An 18,947-nucleotide genomic window follows, 5' to 3' on the forward strand; every position below is an offset into this window, starting at 1 on the left:
ATTTACTGTGGCACTCATTTGCATATTAAAGCATTAATTAGCCCCTCTGAGCGCGCGAGCGGGAATAGTGTAATCATTGGACGTGTAGTCGCGGGGGACGAGTCTGTGTTTGGGTCTGGGGGGAGGCCGAGAGGAGAGCGCAGGAGTCTCTGGGTGCTTGTGTTGACCATGCGGCGCGTGCTTGTCGGCTTTGTTTTTTTTTTTTCTTCCTCTCTTCCCCGCCGGAGGGTGGATGAGGAGGTTGCGCTGCTCAGTTTTCCAGCTTTTTCCAGACCCTTTGAAGTGTCACACACGATCTGTCTCCGTGTCATTTTAATGGCTTTACTCTCCCCCGTCAGTGCAGTCAGAGGTGCGACCAACAGTTTCACAGGAAGTAGAGGTTGTTGTTGTGTTGTTGTTGTTTTTTCATCCTCTTTTCCATTTGAGGGTGAAAAGGGGGGAGGGGTGCAGGATTATGGGTAGAGCATATGAAAAACAAACTGACAAGATGCAAAGGTCTGTTTAGAGGTTGCAGTGCTGGTGTTTGCGAAGGCGATAGAGAACCAACACACATCATGTCGAGTTTTTAAATGTTTTTGAAGTAACTTGTATTTGAAATATTTAAAAAGTTGCTGAAAATTGTACGTTTATTGATATGGTGCATTCAGTTTGTTTATCTATTGCAATAATTTTGAAAGTTGGGATGTCCCAATTAAGGTTTTTTTGCCCTTGAGTATGAGTCCGAGTCATTTGATTTTGAGTATCTACCCATACCGGATTCTTCTATAACACATAAAAAGAAGAGCAAAGACACAGATCCAGGATGTTCCTTATTTTTATTTAAGTCAATTTATTTTTATAACATTCAACAACTCTGTTAACAAACAGAGCACTTCTTTGTGGTAGCTTGAACAATCAAGTAATAATTAACATAAATTCTTCACTTTTGAACTTGAGTACAACAGTAAATATATTAAAAAATCCAATATAAAAACAAATAGCGCCCAACTTAAAATATCTCTTAAAAATCTCAAGTTTACATATCTCAATTTGCTATGGGAATGTTATCATCATCAACTTTATAATACCTCCAGACTGCAGACATACTCTCGCGCTTTCCACTTCAAGCTGTTTTAATAGCTACGTTTCTATCCACCTATTTTTATGCGCATGTTGGATATGTGCATAAAAACGATTTACATAAACTGCAAGATGTGCATCAATTTTGAAAATGTGCATAAAAAACGCATAACTGATTAGGATACATTTTTATTCAATATGAAAATATGCGCTTGAACTGCAATGGAAACACTTTTACTGAACAAATTCCAGTATGCGCATCAAAAAAGGTCATATGATTTTGTCATAGGAGATCATGTGATGATAAAAATGTGTGCGAATGGATACACCAGGAGGCTGAGCACTCTGTAAAACATCTGAAATGTTGTTTTGATCATTCTGAAATGCCTTAATCATTTCACTGCATGTCAGGGTTGCCTTCTGAGGCACAAGTCATTTATTAAATAAAGAAAAGATTCACGCAGCTTCTCCTACTGCAGCAAACAAATTTTTAATGTTGATTTTTAGTATTTTTAGATATTCAGTAAGTGACAATTTTGTTCGCTTTGACTCGATGGATGGAAATGCTGCTTTATTTGCATGTCTTAACTGTTTAATGCGATGATCCAGTTTTGCACATAAAGTTAATTTGCATTTCATGGAAACATAGCTAGTGTTCTACTTTGCAGGCAATTAAAGTGATGTCTCGCCGCATGCGTTGCTGTTTCGGTGTGTCAAGAAAATGGTGATACTATACATAACTATAGATGTGTTATATTACTAAAGATGACGTATATATGATCGAATCCTGTGTAATCCATACATAAATATATTTTATCAGTATAAATTATAAATATAAATTTATTTATTTATTTTTACCAAAGATGCATTTATTCGAACAGAAATATATAAAACAAACAAAACAATGTTGTGAAATTGAATTATTATTGAAACAAAAATTATGAGTTTCTTTTATGCCACAAGTCATTTGGATATCAAGTAAAAATTAAGTTTCATGATGATATTTTGTAAATTTCTAACTATAAATTTATCAAAACGTCTTTTTGACCTATGATGGTTTTGTGGTCCATTTGTTTAAAACAGAAAATGTTTAAACACTTATAAATGTGCTTTTGTCTTTGCACCTTTTAAAATAAAATTATTTATAGTAAAAAAAAATACATATATTAATTAATGAAGCACAGTAGCTAAGTGGTTAGCACTGTCGCCTCTCAGCAAGAAGGTCGCTGGTTCAAGTCCAAGCTGGGTTAGTTTGTATCTGTGTGGAGTTTGTATGTTCTCTCTCCCTGCTCGCATGGGTTTCCTCCATGTGCTCCCGTTTCCCCCACAATCTAAAGACATTCGCTATAGGTGAATTGAGTAAACTAAATTGGCTGCAGTGTATGTCTGTGAAGGAGTGTGTATAGATGTTTCCTAGTACTGGGTTGCAGCAGGAAGGGCATCTGCTGTGTAAAGCATATGCTGGATAAGTTGGCAGTTCATTCCTCTGTGGCAATCCCTGATAAATAATGGGAATATGCGGAAGGAAAACGAATGAATATATTAATCATTCTTTTTGCAGTTGGACAGTAGCCATAACTAGTTTCTTTGCTTGTCAGAAAATCCACACTTTTGAGTCCTGACATGGTCTTATTTGAACTGTGTATTTTAGAGCTCTGTCGAAGAGGTAAATTATGGAATGGTAATTAAACAATGACCGAAACTTCATTTTATAATCAGCCATCCTTTATTTATCAGCTAATAAATAAGTGTCCATATAGATTTCGCCTATAAACATACAGCAAAGTGTGAGATTCCTAGCTTCTATGGCTCCTTGTTGAGCTGTCTCAGAAGCCTTTGCGTGGAACACATTGGCTCATATTTTGATGGGACTGGATGCTATATTTTCCCTCTATTCCACTAGAAATGGCCCATTGGATGAGTTAGTCCATCAGAATTTCAGAATCTCCCTCTGGGCATGTCCACCAACTCCATGCTCAAACGCCTTGAGTCACCCGCAGTGAAGGCTCATCTGAATATCATGAAACTGCCTCTATCAGAGGGCTTCAGCCTTTTCAATGAAAACCATTGCAGTTTCATGGTCTGCATATGAATATGGATGATTTATTAGGTCTTCCTTGAAAGTAATCTTAGTGTGCAGGTGTCACCTCAGTATTTACTGTTTACATGGTTTCAGTGGTTGAGCGTTTTCTGGAATGTCAGTGAATAAACTTTAAAGTAGTGTTTATAGGGCCTAAAGACTAGCAAAAATCAGTTTTATTGGATCTAAGATTCAGAATTAACAAGGTATGTTTTTTCATGCTACTATACTGCCAGAAACAATGTATCATTGAGGTACTATGTTGTAGGGGAGCAAAACTTACATTTTAAAATCTATAGTAAATCCTTTTGGGTACAGTTTTGTATCTAAAATGAGTTATGAACTATAAACTATATATTTAAAATGGTACCTCTCACAAAAATGCCGTTTGTATCTTAAATGGGGAAATTAAATCAAGTTTACATGATTTTGTAAATTGACTTCCACTTTATTGGAAATATATTAAACAAACTTGATTAATGTAACCATTTAGCAGGAGACGGCATGTTTAATATAGATTTTAGACCTAGTGTGCTGCCATCTTGGAATATCGCTGTGTCTGACATCACAGGCTTGGTTCAGTTTCCGTTTACTTGACATGATCCACAAAGACGTGACTTAGTAAAGCGTGAAGTCATTTTAATTGTTGCATTAGACTGAATGTAAATCCCCTCGTCAGGCAGCGTGAGAGAGTGGACCAAAACGTATCAAACTAAAGGTATTAGCAAAAGAGTAATTCTCAACTTAAGACACTTAAATGCTTGTATTTGTTGTATTTGCACCAGCTTTAATGCACGTCTACAGCTTCATGCATTGGGTTAAATTAGGCTATCCAGTCCCTGTGATCAGTCCGTTACTACCATGGTTGAAACACAGACAGGCAGTCAGGTAGCACAATACAGCACCAGCACTACGATTACAACTTCACGTATTGGGTTAAGTTAAGCTTTGCAGTCGCTGTGTTCAGTCCATTACTTCCACAGTATCTGTTCAGCTAGGGGAATGGAACCAACCTTGTGATGACACAGCGATATTCTAAGATGTTCTAAAAAAATTCTAAAAATCTATAGTAAAACATGCCGTTTGTTTAATATATTTTCATTAAAGTGGAATCCAGTAAACAAAACAAGGTAAACTGGATTGAGTGCTTCGTTTCCCCTTTAAGAAGTCATTTTATGCCTTTTTTAGGCTTTCTATGACAGAAAATCTAAAATGTTTTATTTTAGTGATGCACTAGTCAATTTATGTTGCTGGCATTTAGATTTAAACAATAGTCCAGTAAGAACTGTTTAGTAACTACTTTTAAGAAAGTATTGTCTATTTTTTCACACATGAAATAAGTTTGAAAGGACGCCACAAGCAAACTGCAGAAGATCTCTGAGCAACAAACAACAGTGGCATTTAATGAATGAATCAATGTTTTTGAACAAAGCATTCAGTGGCGGTTCAGTGACTCATCAAATTATGACCAGTAATTGCAATTCTACAAGTGAAACATAAGTTGTGTGTAGTTCCTGTATGAGTCAGTGTTCAATGTCCAAGATTTCTGTCAGTGCAATAGCTTAGTGGTTACTGCGCTGTCATATGGTGCTGTAGCACTTCAGGATGTCCCGAGTTTGAATCTTAAATGCGAGGATATTTCCCGTCCTTACCACTCCTCTCTCCCCCACTTTGTTTCCTGTTTGAAATACTGTCCTATCGGCTTAATAAAGGCAAAAAGGCCAAAAATAAAATCTTTAAAAAATAGTCCAAGATTTCTTTGACGTCACCTATATAGATTTTCCACACCATCAGAATGTCCAGTTTAGCATGGTTGATCTGTGCTGATGACAGTTACAGATACAGTTTTTTTAATAGTGAATGCAACAGAGAGATCATGAGGGGGTTTCCACCTTTGAAGCAGCTAACCAAAATTTACGGACCTTTGCATTTAAGGGAAACTGAGAGTTATCAATCAATAATAGCAGTGCAGGATCTTTGGGAAAACACATTTTTGTAACTTTCAATAAAAAGTCCAACACAGAATCCCAAAGTTTTTGCACCTCTGGACATTCCCACATCATGTGAAGTGTATAATGTATTATCCCACACAGTTTCCTAATCGACAGTCGTATTGGGCAGAGACAGATCAGACAGCCATAGTCGTTCTTTTGAGAATTATGTATGTTAATATTAGAAAGACAGTAATAGAGATAGGGGACAGTTCCTTTTTTGGAGCATTATATATCCATTTCACAATCAGATGAGTTTGAAGATCCATACCCCATGGTATCTTATGAACCTTTAGTGTGAGTCAGTGTATTTGCATGAATCACTTGAATGAAGGACTCAGCAACTTCAAAACATCCTTGCATCTAGGTTTGGGAATAATTTGAGTTTCAACAAATCCAATTCTGCTTATCAATTCCAATTCTTACTGATTCCTAGTTTCACTGTGGTAAAAAAAAGCATTAATATACAGTATAAAACTTATATTGTTTTATATATTGTGCCTTTGGTAGTTGGATATTATAAACATCAATTAGCACCAGGCCATGGAATACTAAGGAGTGATTTAAGAGTGGAAGATCTGTTAACCAATAATACTTTAATAAAGAATTCTGACCAATACACATCCTCATAAAACACATTTAAATATTTCAGTTATTTAATCATGTAAAAATTACAATATAATGAGAAATAATTGTTCAGTAGTAGCTGTACTTACTTGTTTAAAAACATCTTACACTCTTTCTCCGGCTAATAATCAGAGGTGAAGATGACCTGCAAACAACAATAAACAATCAATTCTTATTTCTTTAACATGCATTCAACACTTCTCTGATGCTTCCAGTGTAAGCTCATTTTGTATATGGATATTTAATTGGTTTATACAGGTTAACTGAGGGCTCATCAAAAAACACTCATCACAAATCAGATTTGAGCACAGCATGCATTAAGTCAGTGTTCTGGCTAATGTCTTATATATATCCATGTGGTGGGACATTTGCGTCAATGACAAACCACCATGACTGACGGCAGGATTACTATGGAATTATGGTTGACCAATTTGCCATGGTATACCAAAAAACGTAGCAATCATTTATTAAACAAAAGAATAGTATCTCTTCGTTTATACAGTGCTTAGCATATATAAGTACAACCCTCACAAATCTATCTTTTAAATTCATATTTTAATAGGAAGCTATATAAAATTATATTTGTGCATATAGATTAGATCAGTAAAATCTGGAGAAAATCTAGAAAAATATATAGGTTGTATTTTTTGCAATATTTTGCTTGAATTTAATTGTATTATCTTTCAATTTCTAAATATGTTTGGTGACTAAAATATTATTTTAATAAATATATCTGTTTAATAAATCTGTTTTGTTTAAATGCACCAAAATACATTGCCTTTATTCACTGAGAAACAAATATTCTTTTTTTAAAATGGGGTGTACTCAATTATGCTGAGCACTGCATATTCTAATGTCATTTCAAACTCTGTTCCGGTCTACATTCTATTTGACTTCAGTGGTTTAATTGTAATCGTACAAAGGACACAAAGTTCCAGGTCCACCCTTATCTGACGTGAAAGACATAGACAGACAAAGTAGTTTTTACAGTTTTTCTGGCAAACAAAGATGCTTTTGGAGCTTTCTATGATCATAGTTGAACCAATGAAGTCACATGGATTATTTCAAGATTTTTTTTGGTTCCTTTTCTGGATTTCAATGTCTAAAAGACCATTGCTGTCTATGGAGGATAAAAGAGGTTTTGGATTTCATCTAAAACATTTTAATTTGTGTTCTGACGATAAACCAAGGTCTCAAGGGACTGCAACAACATGAAGGAGTGTAATTGGTAACAGAATTTCTATTTTGGATTGAACCTATATTTTGCTGCATTGCACTAAAATATATCATTGTTGCCATTCACATCCTATTCATTCATATCCCTTCCAGCTTACCTAAAAAAGCCACATAACATGGGTTTGCTCATTTATTAGTACTTGCACATTACTGCAGAAGTGATTTAGGCTGCATTTACACTGCAGATCTTGATGGTCAATTCTGATCTTGTGACTGTAACCAAATATTTTTGATAACCCGCTTACATATTGCATCACATGTACTGTCTGTGTTTACACTGACATAGAAAAAAAACAGCGAGTGCTGACAGCTAATAATAAAAGAGTGCACCATTCATGTATTTAATCTGTTGTTTAATCAACAGTTGAAAATAAAAGTAGTTTTACTATAGTTTGTGACAGAAAATGTATTGTTTGGCCATATTATTTTAATTGAGGATTTTTTAAACCAATAGGGATTATAATGTTATGTCCATGGTGTGATTTATGCTGGTTATGCATGCAATAGTTTTATATATAGTTTATATTGTTTAAATGGTGGATGTTGTGCTCGTGCTCTTTTGTTAACATGCATAAATGCTGGAGTCTGTTCTGAATTGAAAGCATCAAAGATGACGTCATTCGCTAAAGTTTTTAATGACGTTAGACTCACATTGACAGGTGAAAATTTGATCTACCTGCTTACACTGTCGACACAAGGTCATGGATCAGATTCATATCTGATAAATTTTGACATATGAACAAGGCCTAAACCTGATTTGAGTAAATTGGAATCCATGTGATGTTTTCCTGCACCTAAATGAGCTGTTTCTGATCTATGCCCCATTGGAGAAAAATCGTAATTGGGTTGAAGCATTCATTGTAAATGCAACCTTAGAGTATGACAAAACAAGTGAGAAGAGTCTCAATAAAATCTTAACAGAAATAGCCTTTCAGCGCATGATATTATCAGGTGATTATCCATCTTATTATCACTTTCTCTTTCAGTCAGTTTCTTTGTGTTTTCCTCCCTTAGACCACTGGAGCCCTCTGTTTGTCCTCCTGTCCCTGTGACTAGAGTGATGGGGCAGTGGTTTGTGTGTTTGTCCACTAAAATGGAATGGCATGGGCAGGGCATTGCCTGTCCCCGTCCTCGTCTCTGTCACACCGGCATGGGCTGCCTGGGCTCCATGGAGGGGAGATAATTGGATTTGTTGTCACCTCCAGTTGCTGCCAGGAGCGGGCGTCTGCTCCGGTTAGCGATGAAGACATCATCGTGACAGGGACCCTGGGAGAGGATCAGCTGGTGTGGTGGGCACCACTATCCATGCTCTAAAAGTGCCATGTCCAAGCGGGCAGGCATAGGCCAGCTGTTTCCCTGCCCGTGTGTCCTCAAGCCAGGCCAAAGAAAGAGATCCAGATCCAGCGGAGATGGGTGGGGGGTTGGGAGATGGAGAAAATGACCTCTGGCCAGATAGCGCTAGATGTTATAGGGTTCGAGCTGTGCCATGCGCTCCTGTGGTTTTAGGCCCAGGCCAGGGAATCGTGCCACAGTAGACAAGCGTGGCGGACAACCAGGGATGGCACCTGCTTGGCGTGGGTGTGAGGTAATGATGGGCTCACAGGTGAACGGCCCCAGAGGTAATCAGTAATTAACTCGCAGCCACTCCATCACCACAGCTTTGGGTCTGAACCGAGAAGCTCTGCCATGTCCTACAGACATTAATGCCCTCCAAACACTTTCTGCACATGCTCCAATTTTTTTTTTTTATTTAGTTTTTTTATACACCATCAGTTGTTTAGAATGTGTTTTGCTTTTTTTTTATTTTATTTGAAGTCTATTTGCACTTTCCAGAAAGCAAAACACATGTCTTTTGGTTTTATTTTTAAAGCTTCGGTCTTGCAGGATGGGGTGGAAAAATACAAAAAAAAAAAAAAAAAAAACCTTTTCTACTTGTGTAAGACTTTTGAAAGATGGTCTCTGTTCTGACTTCAGTGAGTCAGTGGCTGCAGTGGAACGGGAAGGTGAATTGTATTTATATCCCGAAGTTCTGCTTCTGTCTGACTGACCTCCAGTCAGCAATCCACGCATGCTGTTTTCCATTTTCCTGTCGTCCAGTGCAAGCCTACGTGCCCATTCACTAAGCACGCGGGTGGCTGTCATTTAAACTCTGGCAGATCAGATGGAGATAGAGATAGAGAGAGACATGTTTTGTGGTGTGTTCAGTGGTACAATAGTGTAGCTGTTTGCACTCAGTGTGTATGTGCCAATCGCACAGTAGTGGCCTTACGGTGCATTCAGCTATATTCATGGTCAAGGCAAAATATGAGAAAGTGTGTATATAGAATAATCAGTCCATACGGCATTGCAGACAGTACTGTATCATTACACTGGTTTAAATTATGCATTTAAATTATTACCAAGTTCAGTTGAAGTCAGAATTATTACCCAGCCGTAAATCAACACATTTCGAAACATAATAGTTTTAATAACTAGTTTTTAGCTGATTTCTTTTATCTTTGCTATGATGACAATACATAATATTTTACTAGATATTTTTTAAGACACTTCTATACAGCTTAAAGTGATATTTAAGGGTTAACTAGGTTAATTAGGTTAACTGGGTAGATTAGGGTAATTAGGCAAGTTATTGTATAATCATGGTTAGTTCTGTAGACTGTTCTGTTAAAAAAAAAAAAAGCTTAAAGGGGCTAATAAATTTGACCTTAAAATCGTTTAAAAATAAGAAAAAAATAAGACTTTCACCAGATGAAAATGTTTTTATCAGACATACTTTAAAAAATATCCTGCATCTATTAAACCAATTGGGAAAAATTAAAAAAAAAGGGGGGTTTGATAATTCTGTCGTCAACTGTAGTTTTTTTTTCCTTCAGCTTACTTTAACTTATTTCAGTGGTCGCCACAGCGGAATGAACCGCCAACTATTATGGCACATGTTTTATGCCGCAGATGCCATTCCAGCCACAACCCATTACTGGGAAACACCCATAAACACTATGCCAATTTAGTTTATTCAATTCATGTACCTTCCTGCTGTGAGGCCATAGTGCTTACCACTGAGTTGCTGTGTTGCCCTCACAGTAATATATTCAACTAATATATCATATATAATATAAAAAGATGGTTTTTTTTTGTGAAATATGCTAACTTTTTTCTTCACAAATACTTTCAACTGATCAAAGTTGCAATAAGTCTTGATTAAAGTAAAATTACCATCAAACAAGTAAATAAATGCTTTTCTTTTTTAACTTTTTTCATCCAATAAGCATGAAAATTAAGCCGCTTTTTTTTAACATCAGCTTGTTTCCTGAGCATCAAATCAGAATTAATTCTCGTGGGATACTGAAGACTGGAGTTATGATCCAGAAAATGTAGCTTTTGCCATCATGTGAATAAACTATATCTTAAAATATGAAAGAGAAGTAAATTCTAATTATGTTAACAATGTTATTGGATTGTTAATTTATTGAATGGTTTTGATTTAGAAAATTGTAGAGCATAATTTAGTTTAAGTTTACCAACAATAGGGCAGTAGCATCATGATACAACAAACACAGAGACAAATCAATTACAAACAAACAACATTAAAAGACACAAACCAGCATGCTTCATAGTAACTTCATGATTATGATAATACTACAAAAAGTAATAATAATAATTTAAAATTTAAAAACTTGCTAAAATGTAAGGTTATAAAGCCTTATGGCCTCAGGAACATTGGTGAATATTTATCTATTAGAAAAGCATTGGTAACAAGTATTAGTAGACTGTTTGCTTAATATCTGTTGATACTACTCCTTCAACAAACATTTATCTGACTATAAGACATTTAGCAAGTACATGTCAACTAAGACTAACTATAACCCCAACCCCAGACTAACAGTCTACTTATAATCTAATGAGAATTAGTTGGCATGTAGATGGAACGTAACTTAAATTCAAGAAATAAGACTATAAAAATGAAGTGTGACCAAAGCATTTAATGCTTCTGAACCTTCTTCCAGAGGGCAACAGTGCAAAAAAAGTTTTAACTAATATGTATTAACTAATGTCTCTGGATTGTCGGGTGACAGTATGTACATTTAAACTAAATCTGATTAATTTACACTATTTAATTGAAACATTAATTTCAGTTAGCTTTTAACAATAAAACAAAAAAAAAGGGCTACATTAATCAAAGGGAACCATAGGTCAACTTTGGCCCACGTGCCCTAGTTTGGCCATCTTCAATATAAAAATATCAAATGAGTGTAGACTATTTTAATGTAGAGATGTCATTGGCTCGTGAACATTTCCTGCTTGTTCTCAATCTATTTCATAACTGTAACAAGAGGCAATTCAATCTTGACTTAACTTTAAATCAGCTATCATAACATTTTCTACCAATATGTGGACCTTTCAGGAATCTCGAAAGCTATGAGGACCATTGTTATTGTTTACATTCTTCAAAATAGTCTTTATTGCATGTGTTATTTTACTTCCTTCATTTTAATATGTAATAGTATTATTGCATTATGAAATACTTCAATTTTGATATTGTGCTAATATGTATATTTTTTTACACAATATTATGTCATGAATGTAAATAAATTACGTTGTGATGCAAAGCAAGTGGCTATAGCTTAGTGTGCAGGAAGAAGCGAGCAGTTTGTAGGGCCCCTATAAAGGCAGATAGTGTCTGTGAGGTTGCGTGAGTAGCACAGGCATTCTGACTGGGATGTACGCTCTGATTCTGTTTTTGGAGCGCGACGGCATACGTAATTGGGGAAAATGTGGATTCGGTGGGCCTAGACATCCTCGTCCCCCAGGGATCAATTACAGAATGACTCATTCAGCTCGGTCTATTCAAATGAACACCTGAAGAGCGGGGACAGTGTGCTGTTTTAAAACTAGAGGTATTACGAGATAAACAGCCTCCCAGTAAAGACCTCATCAGCAGCAATTTGTATGCATTTACGCAGACAGTCGGGGTTTTGTCTCTTTCCACTGTTGTCTTACCTTCTTCCCCATGTTTCTAATCACAGCGGTAGAAAAAAAAAAAAAAATAATGAAATAACCTTACACTTGTAGCGCACATACACAGACGGTTAAAAGCGACTTTCTCTTTGACACATCCCCATTAATCAAAAGCCAGTCTAAAAGCAAGTTTAGCAGCCATCTTACTAACAAAAACTTGAGCGTTTTCTAATAAGGATGATCTGAAGTTTCGAGTGTTATTAATATCTGAGCATGTATTTTAAATAAATTCGTTCCTGTGATTCTCTCCGTCTCTCTCTCTCTCTCACTCAAGGTTTTGGGCATTTGTACACAGTGAAGAGCTAGCAGTGTTTAAGTCCTTCAGACCTTGCGAAAGTAATGAATGCCAGAATGTTTCTAATCACTGAATCATTCATGCTGTATAATTTGCTGTAAATAGCCAAGGTGCACTCTTGATTTACAGCTTGCTCAAAGATCCTTGACACCACTTAGCGACTGAAAAACACTCCATATATACATTGAGGCTTAGTTTAGTGCTTTGAAAGGAATTCGAGTTGTAACTTTTCATAACATCTCATCTCAACCGGTCACCCAGACCCGAAATTGCTGCACAGTGATTCCAAATGAGAGAAAAATGCTCAGTTTTTTCCATCTTTGATCTCAAGCTCAGTCACCTCACGGTAAATAAAAACAAAATCTTTTGAGAAACGGCTTCTCTGAAAAGGTTTCCGAGCACCGTTCTGTCACTGCGTTAGCGGTTCCACCTGTAGTGACCTTGTCCCGCCGTCTCTCTACTCTCGACACAGAGTGTGAGATGGATTACTGTGACCGCTCGGCTACCTTACAGATGGCGAAGTGCCGTCACCGGCACCTAATCTTCATAGCGTGCATCGAAATGACTCATTAAAATCAGCACAGGCAGGACCTGCAGAGAGGACGACCAGCGCTACACTGGCTAATGCGGCTCGCTCGGGCGCCACTGCCTGTTTTCCTTTCTCCTTCCTCTTCTGTGTCTTGGTCCTTTTATTAAATTCCCTCTATCTCTATCTATCTCTCTCTCTCTCTCTCTCTCTCTCTCTGTCTCTTTTTCTTTTCTAATGTGGAATTTCAATGCTTCCTGCTTTGAATGATTGGATGTTATTGTCATAGTTGAGCGGAGGAAAATGCATTTAGAATTAGAGGCAGTGTTCTATTTCTGTTTTATATTAAATGCAGTCACTTTTATGCAGTTTGGCTTTTGGGTTTTCTTGCAACAGTCCTCTTCAGATTTTGTACAGAACTTGGGCTTTAAAAGACACTTAATATTTTATAATATCAATGTTCGATTATGCTCCTGGAGGACCGCACTCACTTTTATGCAGTTCAGCTTTTGGCTTTTCTTGCAACAGTCCCCTTCAGATTTTGTACAGAACTTGGGCTTTAAAAGACACTGAATATTTAATAATATCATTGTTCGATTACAACAGAACTTAAACTGATAAGTGTTTCTCGACCATGCTCCTGGAGGACCACCAACACTGCATATTTTGGATGTCTCTTTTGTTTGTCACACCCATTACACGTCTTTCAGTCTCTGCTAATGAGCTGATGATCTGAATCAGGTGTGTTTGGTTAAGGAGACATGGAAAATGTGCAGAGCTGGTGGTCCTCCAGGAACGTGGTTGAGAAACACTGAGCTAAATTATACTATTGTCTTCTGCAGAGCTTTCTGCTGAATCAAGTATTTATTCATAGCTGACAAATGATGCAACATCAACACTGTTATTGAACTGAACTAAATCAATGTTGACTCAAGCTGAACAACAGAACTTTTACCTTCTGTGTAGCGGATTTATAAATGATGATGTTATTAAACTAAAAAAAATTGAAGTGACCTGAGCTTCTAATTTTAATAAAATTAGATTTATAATAAGCTAATTGTGCAATGGCGGCACGGTGGCTCAGTGGTTAGCACTGTTGCCTCACAACAAGAAGGTCACTGGTTCGAATTCCCGGCTGGGCTAGTTGGTATTTCTGTGTGGAGCTTGCATGTTCTCCTGTTTAGGTGTTGCCCAGTACTGGGTTGCAGCTGGAAGAGCATACACTGTGTAAATCATATGCTTGATAAGTTGGTGGTTCATTCCACTGTGGGTAACTCTGAGGAATAAAGGGACTAAGCTGAAGGAAAATGAATGAATAAATGAATGAATAATTGTTCAACATCAACATTGTAATTAAACAGATGTTCTAGACTTCTGTAGACACTTTGTAATGGGGTGCTTGTCAGTTAGTAAACAAGAATAAGACAATTCAATAGAAACAAATATACATGTCTTTAAAAAATGATGTGTTGTTTCCACCCAAATTTGGGTAAACCAAACCAAACCTCTGGGTAAAATTTCAGAAAACATTTTTTATTAGTATGTGGATTTTTTTAACCCAAATTTGAGTTGAAACAACTCTGCATTTTTAGTGTACATTGCTTCTTACTAGCGTTAGTTAATCTAGGTAATCACATAAGAGCAGTCAATGATTATTTGATTTTTTTTGTTGCTGTAATGATAGTGTCATATAATATCAATGGCACTTAATTATTTAAATTAATTAAATTATATATATATATATATATATATATATATATATATATATATATATATATATATATATATATATATATATATATATATATATATATATATATATAAATAAAGTGAATGAGTCAAGAGGCGTCATTTAACTAACATTGCCATGAAAGCACATTAGCGCTATTGCAAGCAATAAGTACAACATGTCCTGTCAGTGCATTATTTGAGTAGACTTTGTTTTTGCGCAGAGCATGTGCGGTTCATGTATAGAGATGTATACATGTACATGTTATGTTCATTCAAGATATAACTGTATGAGTCACACAAAACTATGTAAGGCTTTTTGCCATTTTTCTGTGTATTTACTTGTTTATTCAAACTACCAAGACCAATTTAGCCTATATTTGTGCGTGTTTCGCTCCTTCTTGAATCATGTTCATGTGCAAATCAAACACATCCGATAATCACACAGTATCACAGGATTTGTCGGTTGATGGTGATAATGGAATGGTGACATAACATATTTAAACATAATGTGGTGGCATGGTGTTTTCATAACCATTGAAAGCCATATCAATCAAAATCGTATCAATTGACCGCATACATGGAAGCTAGTTCTTAATGTTGTTGGTATCTTCAATTTTACAGTATAGATGTAGCATAATACTATAATAATATAGTATGTTATACAGTCAGACTTTGCAGCTGGTTAAACGTAAAAGTTGATGAAAATATGTTTAAATGTAAAGTGAAATGTGTCACTAGAGGACAATATGCAGTACAATTGTAAACTGAAAGTGTCTGCACTATATTTGCCACAACAAACTTTATGCTTCGCCTTCACTTTTGAATTTGCGATTTCCCGCACAATTTACTGATCTGATATTCTCCTTTACATCCCTTCTCTGGATCGGTCTCTGGAGAGTAAGATGTTATGAACCAACAGCAACCTAATATAACTAAGAAAAGAAAACAGCATTTGATCTAATAACTTCAGTACAGTAACTTAGTTTTAATTATACTTCATTTATGCAAATAAATGTGTCTGCGTGAATAAATAAAAAAAATGCTATATATAGCTAAGTTATTATAAACAATGCATTTTATGAAAAGAGTTTTTGTTTAATGTTAAGCCACAACAGTAACAATCTATGATTGTATTCACACCTTAATATTATTCATATTAATGTAAAGTCTTTTCTCCAAGAGTATATAATGTAATTAGAAATGGTAGTTATATGCTTAATTGGGCGTCATGTTGGCACAGTCGGTAGCATGATCGCCTCACAGCAAGAAAGTTGCTGGTACGAGCCCCGGCTGAGTCAGTTAGCATTTCTGTGTGGAGTTTGCAAGTGCTCCTCGTGTTCGCGTGAGTTTCCTTCGGGTGCTCTGGTTTCCCCCACAGTCCAAAGACATGTGGTACAGGATAATTGAATAAGCTAAAATTGGCCTTAGTGTATGTGTGTGAATGCAAAAGTGCATGGGTGTTTCCCAATGTTGTGTTGCAGCTGGAAGGGCATCCACTGCGTAAAACATATGCTGGATAAGTTGGTGGTTCATTCCGCTGTGGTGACCCCAGATGAATAAAGGGACTAAGCTGAAAAGAAAATGAATTAATGAATTAATGAATGAATGAATGAATGAATGAATGAATGAATGAATGAATATGCTTAATTGATGTTTTCTGATTTTACTGAACATGTTAGATTTTCAGTGAAATGTAGTCAACTAAATTATTCAGATGACTAAAATATAAAACTAAATTTTAGGAACTTTTTTTTCATTGGTAGAGTTTTGGTTCTTGTCACTGTCGCCTCTGGCTTGCTTGGTTTGTGGAAGCTGCTCTTCAGTGGATCATCTTTCAACAGTGACATTCATATCAAATTGAACTGAATCAGTTTTAATCTTAGTAAAACTACACTAGCCTTCTATCATTACTCTGCTGCCTGCCTGATACAGAATACTAAATAGATCCTAATATTGCTTTTTTTCTTTTTATGTTCAGCAGTAAAGCGGCTTTGACACAATCTAGATTATAAGGCACTATCAAAATAAACGTGACTTAACGTGACCCCTGATCAAAATGATACATTAAAATATTAAGTAAAAATTATGTTTCATTAAGATATTTAGTTTCCTTCCATAAATATATCAAAAACTTTCATTTTAATTAGTAATATGCATTGGTAAGAACTTAATTTGACAACTTTAAGAGCATTATTTTCTGTAGTTTTTTTTTTCATGCTCAGATTTCAGATTGTATCTCAGCCAACTTTGTCCTGTATCTTAATAAACACTACATCAAACTTATTTATTCAGCTTACAGATGATACAAATATCAATTTCCAAAAAATTGACCCTTAAGACTGGTTTTGTGGTCCAGGGTCACACATGGTCAATTGCAAAGCCCTAGTCATAAAACTTACACTAGGTAAAAGTGACAATGAACATTGAATCGAGCTGAATTCAGTTATTAAACAAACACTAAACTGACTCAAGCTGAATAATGACTACAGTAATGACATAATGGCTGTTTGATGGAGTTTGCATCACAGATTCTGTTATTTTCTTGCTTATTCGATAGAAGCTGCTTTAAAACAGTCTATAGTAGAGTCTGCTAGATACTGGAAAAAAATTGCGATATTCAGTATTGTTGTTGAATGTTGTGATATTTCTTATGATTTAACTATATTGCAAAGCACTATTTTATATATATATATATATATATATATATATATATATATATATATATATATATATATACATATATATATATATATATATATATATATATATATATATATATATATATATATATATATATATATATATATATACACAGTTGAAGTCACAATTATTAGCCTCCCTGAAATATTTGCCCCCCTGTTTATTTTTTCCCCCAATTTCTGTTTAACAGAGTGAAGATTTTTTTCAACACATTTCTAAACATAGAAGTTTTAATAACTCATCTCTAATAGTTGATTTATTTTATCTTTGCCTTGATGACAGTAAATAATATTTTACTAGATATTTTTCAAGACACGTCTATACAGCTTAAAGTGACATTTAAAGGCTTAACTAGGTTAATTAGGTTAACTAGGCAGCATAGGGTAATTAGGCAAGTTATTGTATAATTATGGCTTGATCTGTAGACTATCGGGAAATAAATATAGCTTAAAGGGGCTAATAATTTTGTCCTTAAAATGGTGTTTAAAAAAAATTAATTAAACAAATAAGACTTTCTCCAGAAGAAAAAATATTGTCCGATATACTATGAAAATTTCTTTGCTCTGTTAAACATAATTTGGGATATATAAAAAAAATAATAAAATAAATAAATAAATAAATAAAAAGGGGGATAATAATTCTGACTTCAACTATATATGCACCTTATTCCTTATTCTACGGGCAGGCACAGCCATTTGAATCTTTTTGGCTTAAGACTTCCGGTCTCATTGACTTCAGTTTATTTTCATATTATATTATATTATTATGCTTTGTATAGTCATGCAAACACTTGTTTGTAGAGCAAGTTTGACCGTTTTCTGCTTTTTATTATTCCTAGTCTTTTCTCCCTTAAGCAACAATTTTTTTTTTTACTGAGCTAATAAATGAAAATAAATATGTCAAGGTGCAAACATTTTGACTTTAAAAATTCTGGAAAATCTAATTCTTATTGGTTGTTGTATTTTTCCTCTCTTGTTTCTCAGAATTAGTATTTATTTTTAGCTTTTGGTTCACATAACAGCACCTACTGATGAGGTGGGGATGAAGATAATAAAGGACCCATCTGATTGGTCAGATTTGGATAAACAACTTATGCATGTAGCACACAAACATAAAACTTTTTCAATATAATCCTCCTTCCTGCGATATGGATATTACATATACTATTATCGCGATGACAATCATTTCTCGATATGTAGCGCAGCTCTAGTTTATTGTAAAAAGAATTCTACACACAAAGGGCACTTGGCTTTTTTTATTTTTGTGTCTACTCTCAGACAATCCCCTTCTCACGTGTAGCGACAACAGTTGAAACCAACCATCACCCAAACTGCCTCTTTCCAAGCGGGCGGATCGATGTCTGGCTCTCTTAGGCTGAACAAACACAAGAGTTTAGCGGGGAGGGAAGCCATCAGGTCAGATCTGCACGGCGAATAATCTCTCCTCAGCCACACGCAAGAACAAAGCCTATCTGGAGCTCATCGCCACTGTGATGATATTTAAATGTAAAGCTGAGGAGATCAATTAAATTAGCCGTGGCTTCAGCCAGCAGCTCTCCAGTCTGCCCCTGAGGTCACAGCGGTGTACTTTTCAGCTCTCGCTTCTGGTAATCGCTTCAAATCAAGCCTCTCTTAAGCACCGCGGCCCACCTTAATTACACGTATGAGGTGGAGATTTCACACCTCT

The 18,947-nt window shown here is 35.6% G+C and overlaps 1 protein-coding gene across 6 annotated transcripts in view; it reads left to right on the forward strand.

The window, feature by feature from the left end:
• Positions 1–18,947, forward strand: part of si:dkey-288a3.2 — an 83,963-nt gene that overhangs the window by 41,264 nt on the left and 23,752 nt on the right. Inside the window, exon 11 of one of the 6 annotated variants that reach the window (XR_012393323.1) lies at positions 8,008–8,883. The exons of 4 other annotated variants lie outside the window; for them this stretch is intronic. Coding sequence is in view for 1 of the 2 variants with exons in the window: in XM_073928378.1 (XP_073784479.1) it covers positions 8,008–8,049 (42 nt within the window). In the remaining variant the exon portion in view is untranslated. Of the gene's footprint in view, positions 1–8,007; positions 8,888–18,947 lie in introns of those variants that run through there. One more of the 6 variants, XM_073928378.1, reaches the window with a different exon arrangement.

The sequence above is a fragment of the Danio rerio genome, chromosome 17, assembly GCF_049306965.1.
Source record: "Danio rerio strain Tuebingen ecotype United States chromosome 17, GRCz12tu, whole genome shotgun sequence".
NCBI classification, from domain to species: Eukaryota; Metazoa; Chordata; class Actinopteri; order Cypriniformes; family Danionidae; genus Danio; species Danio rerio.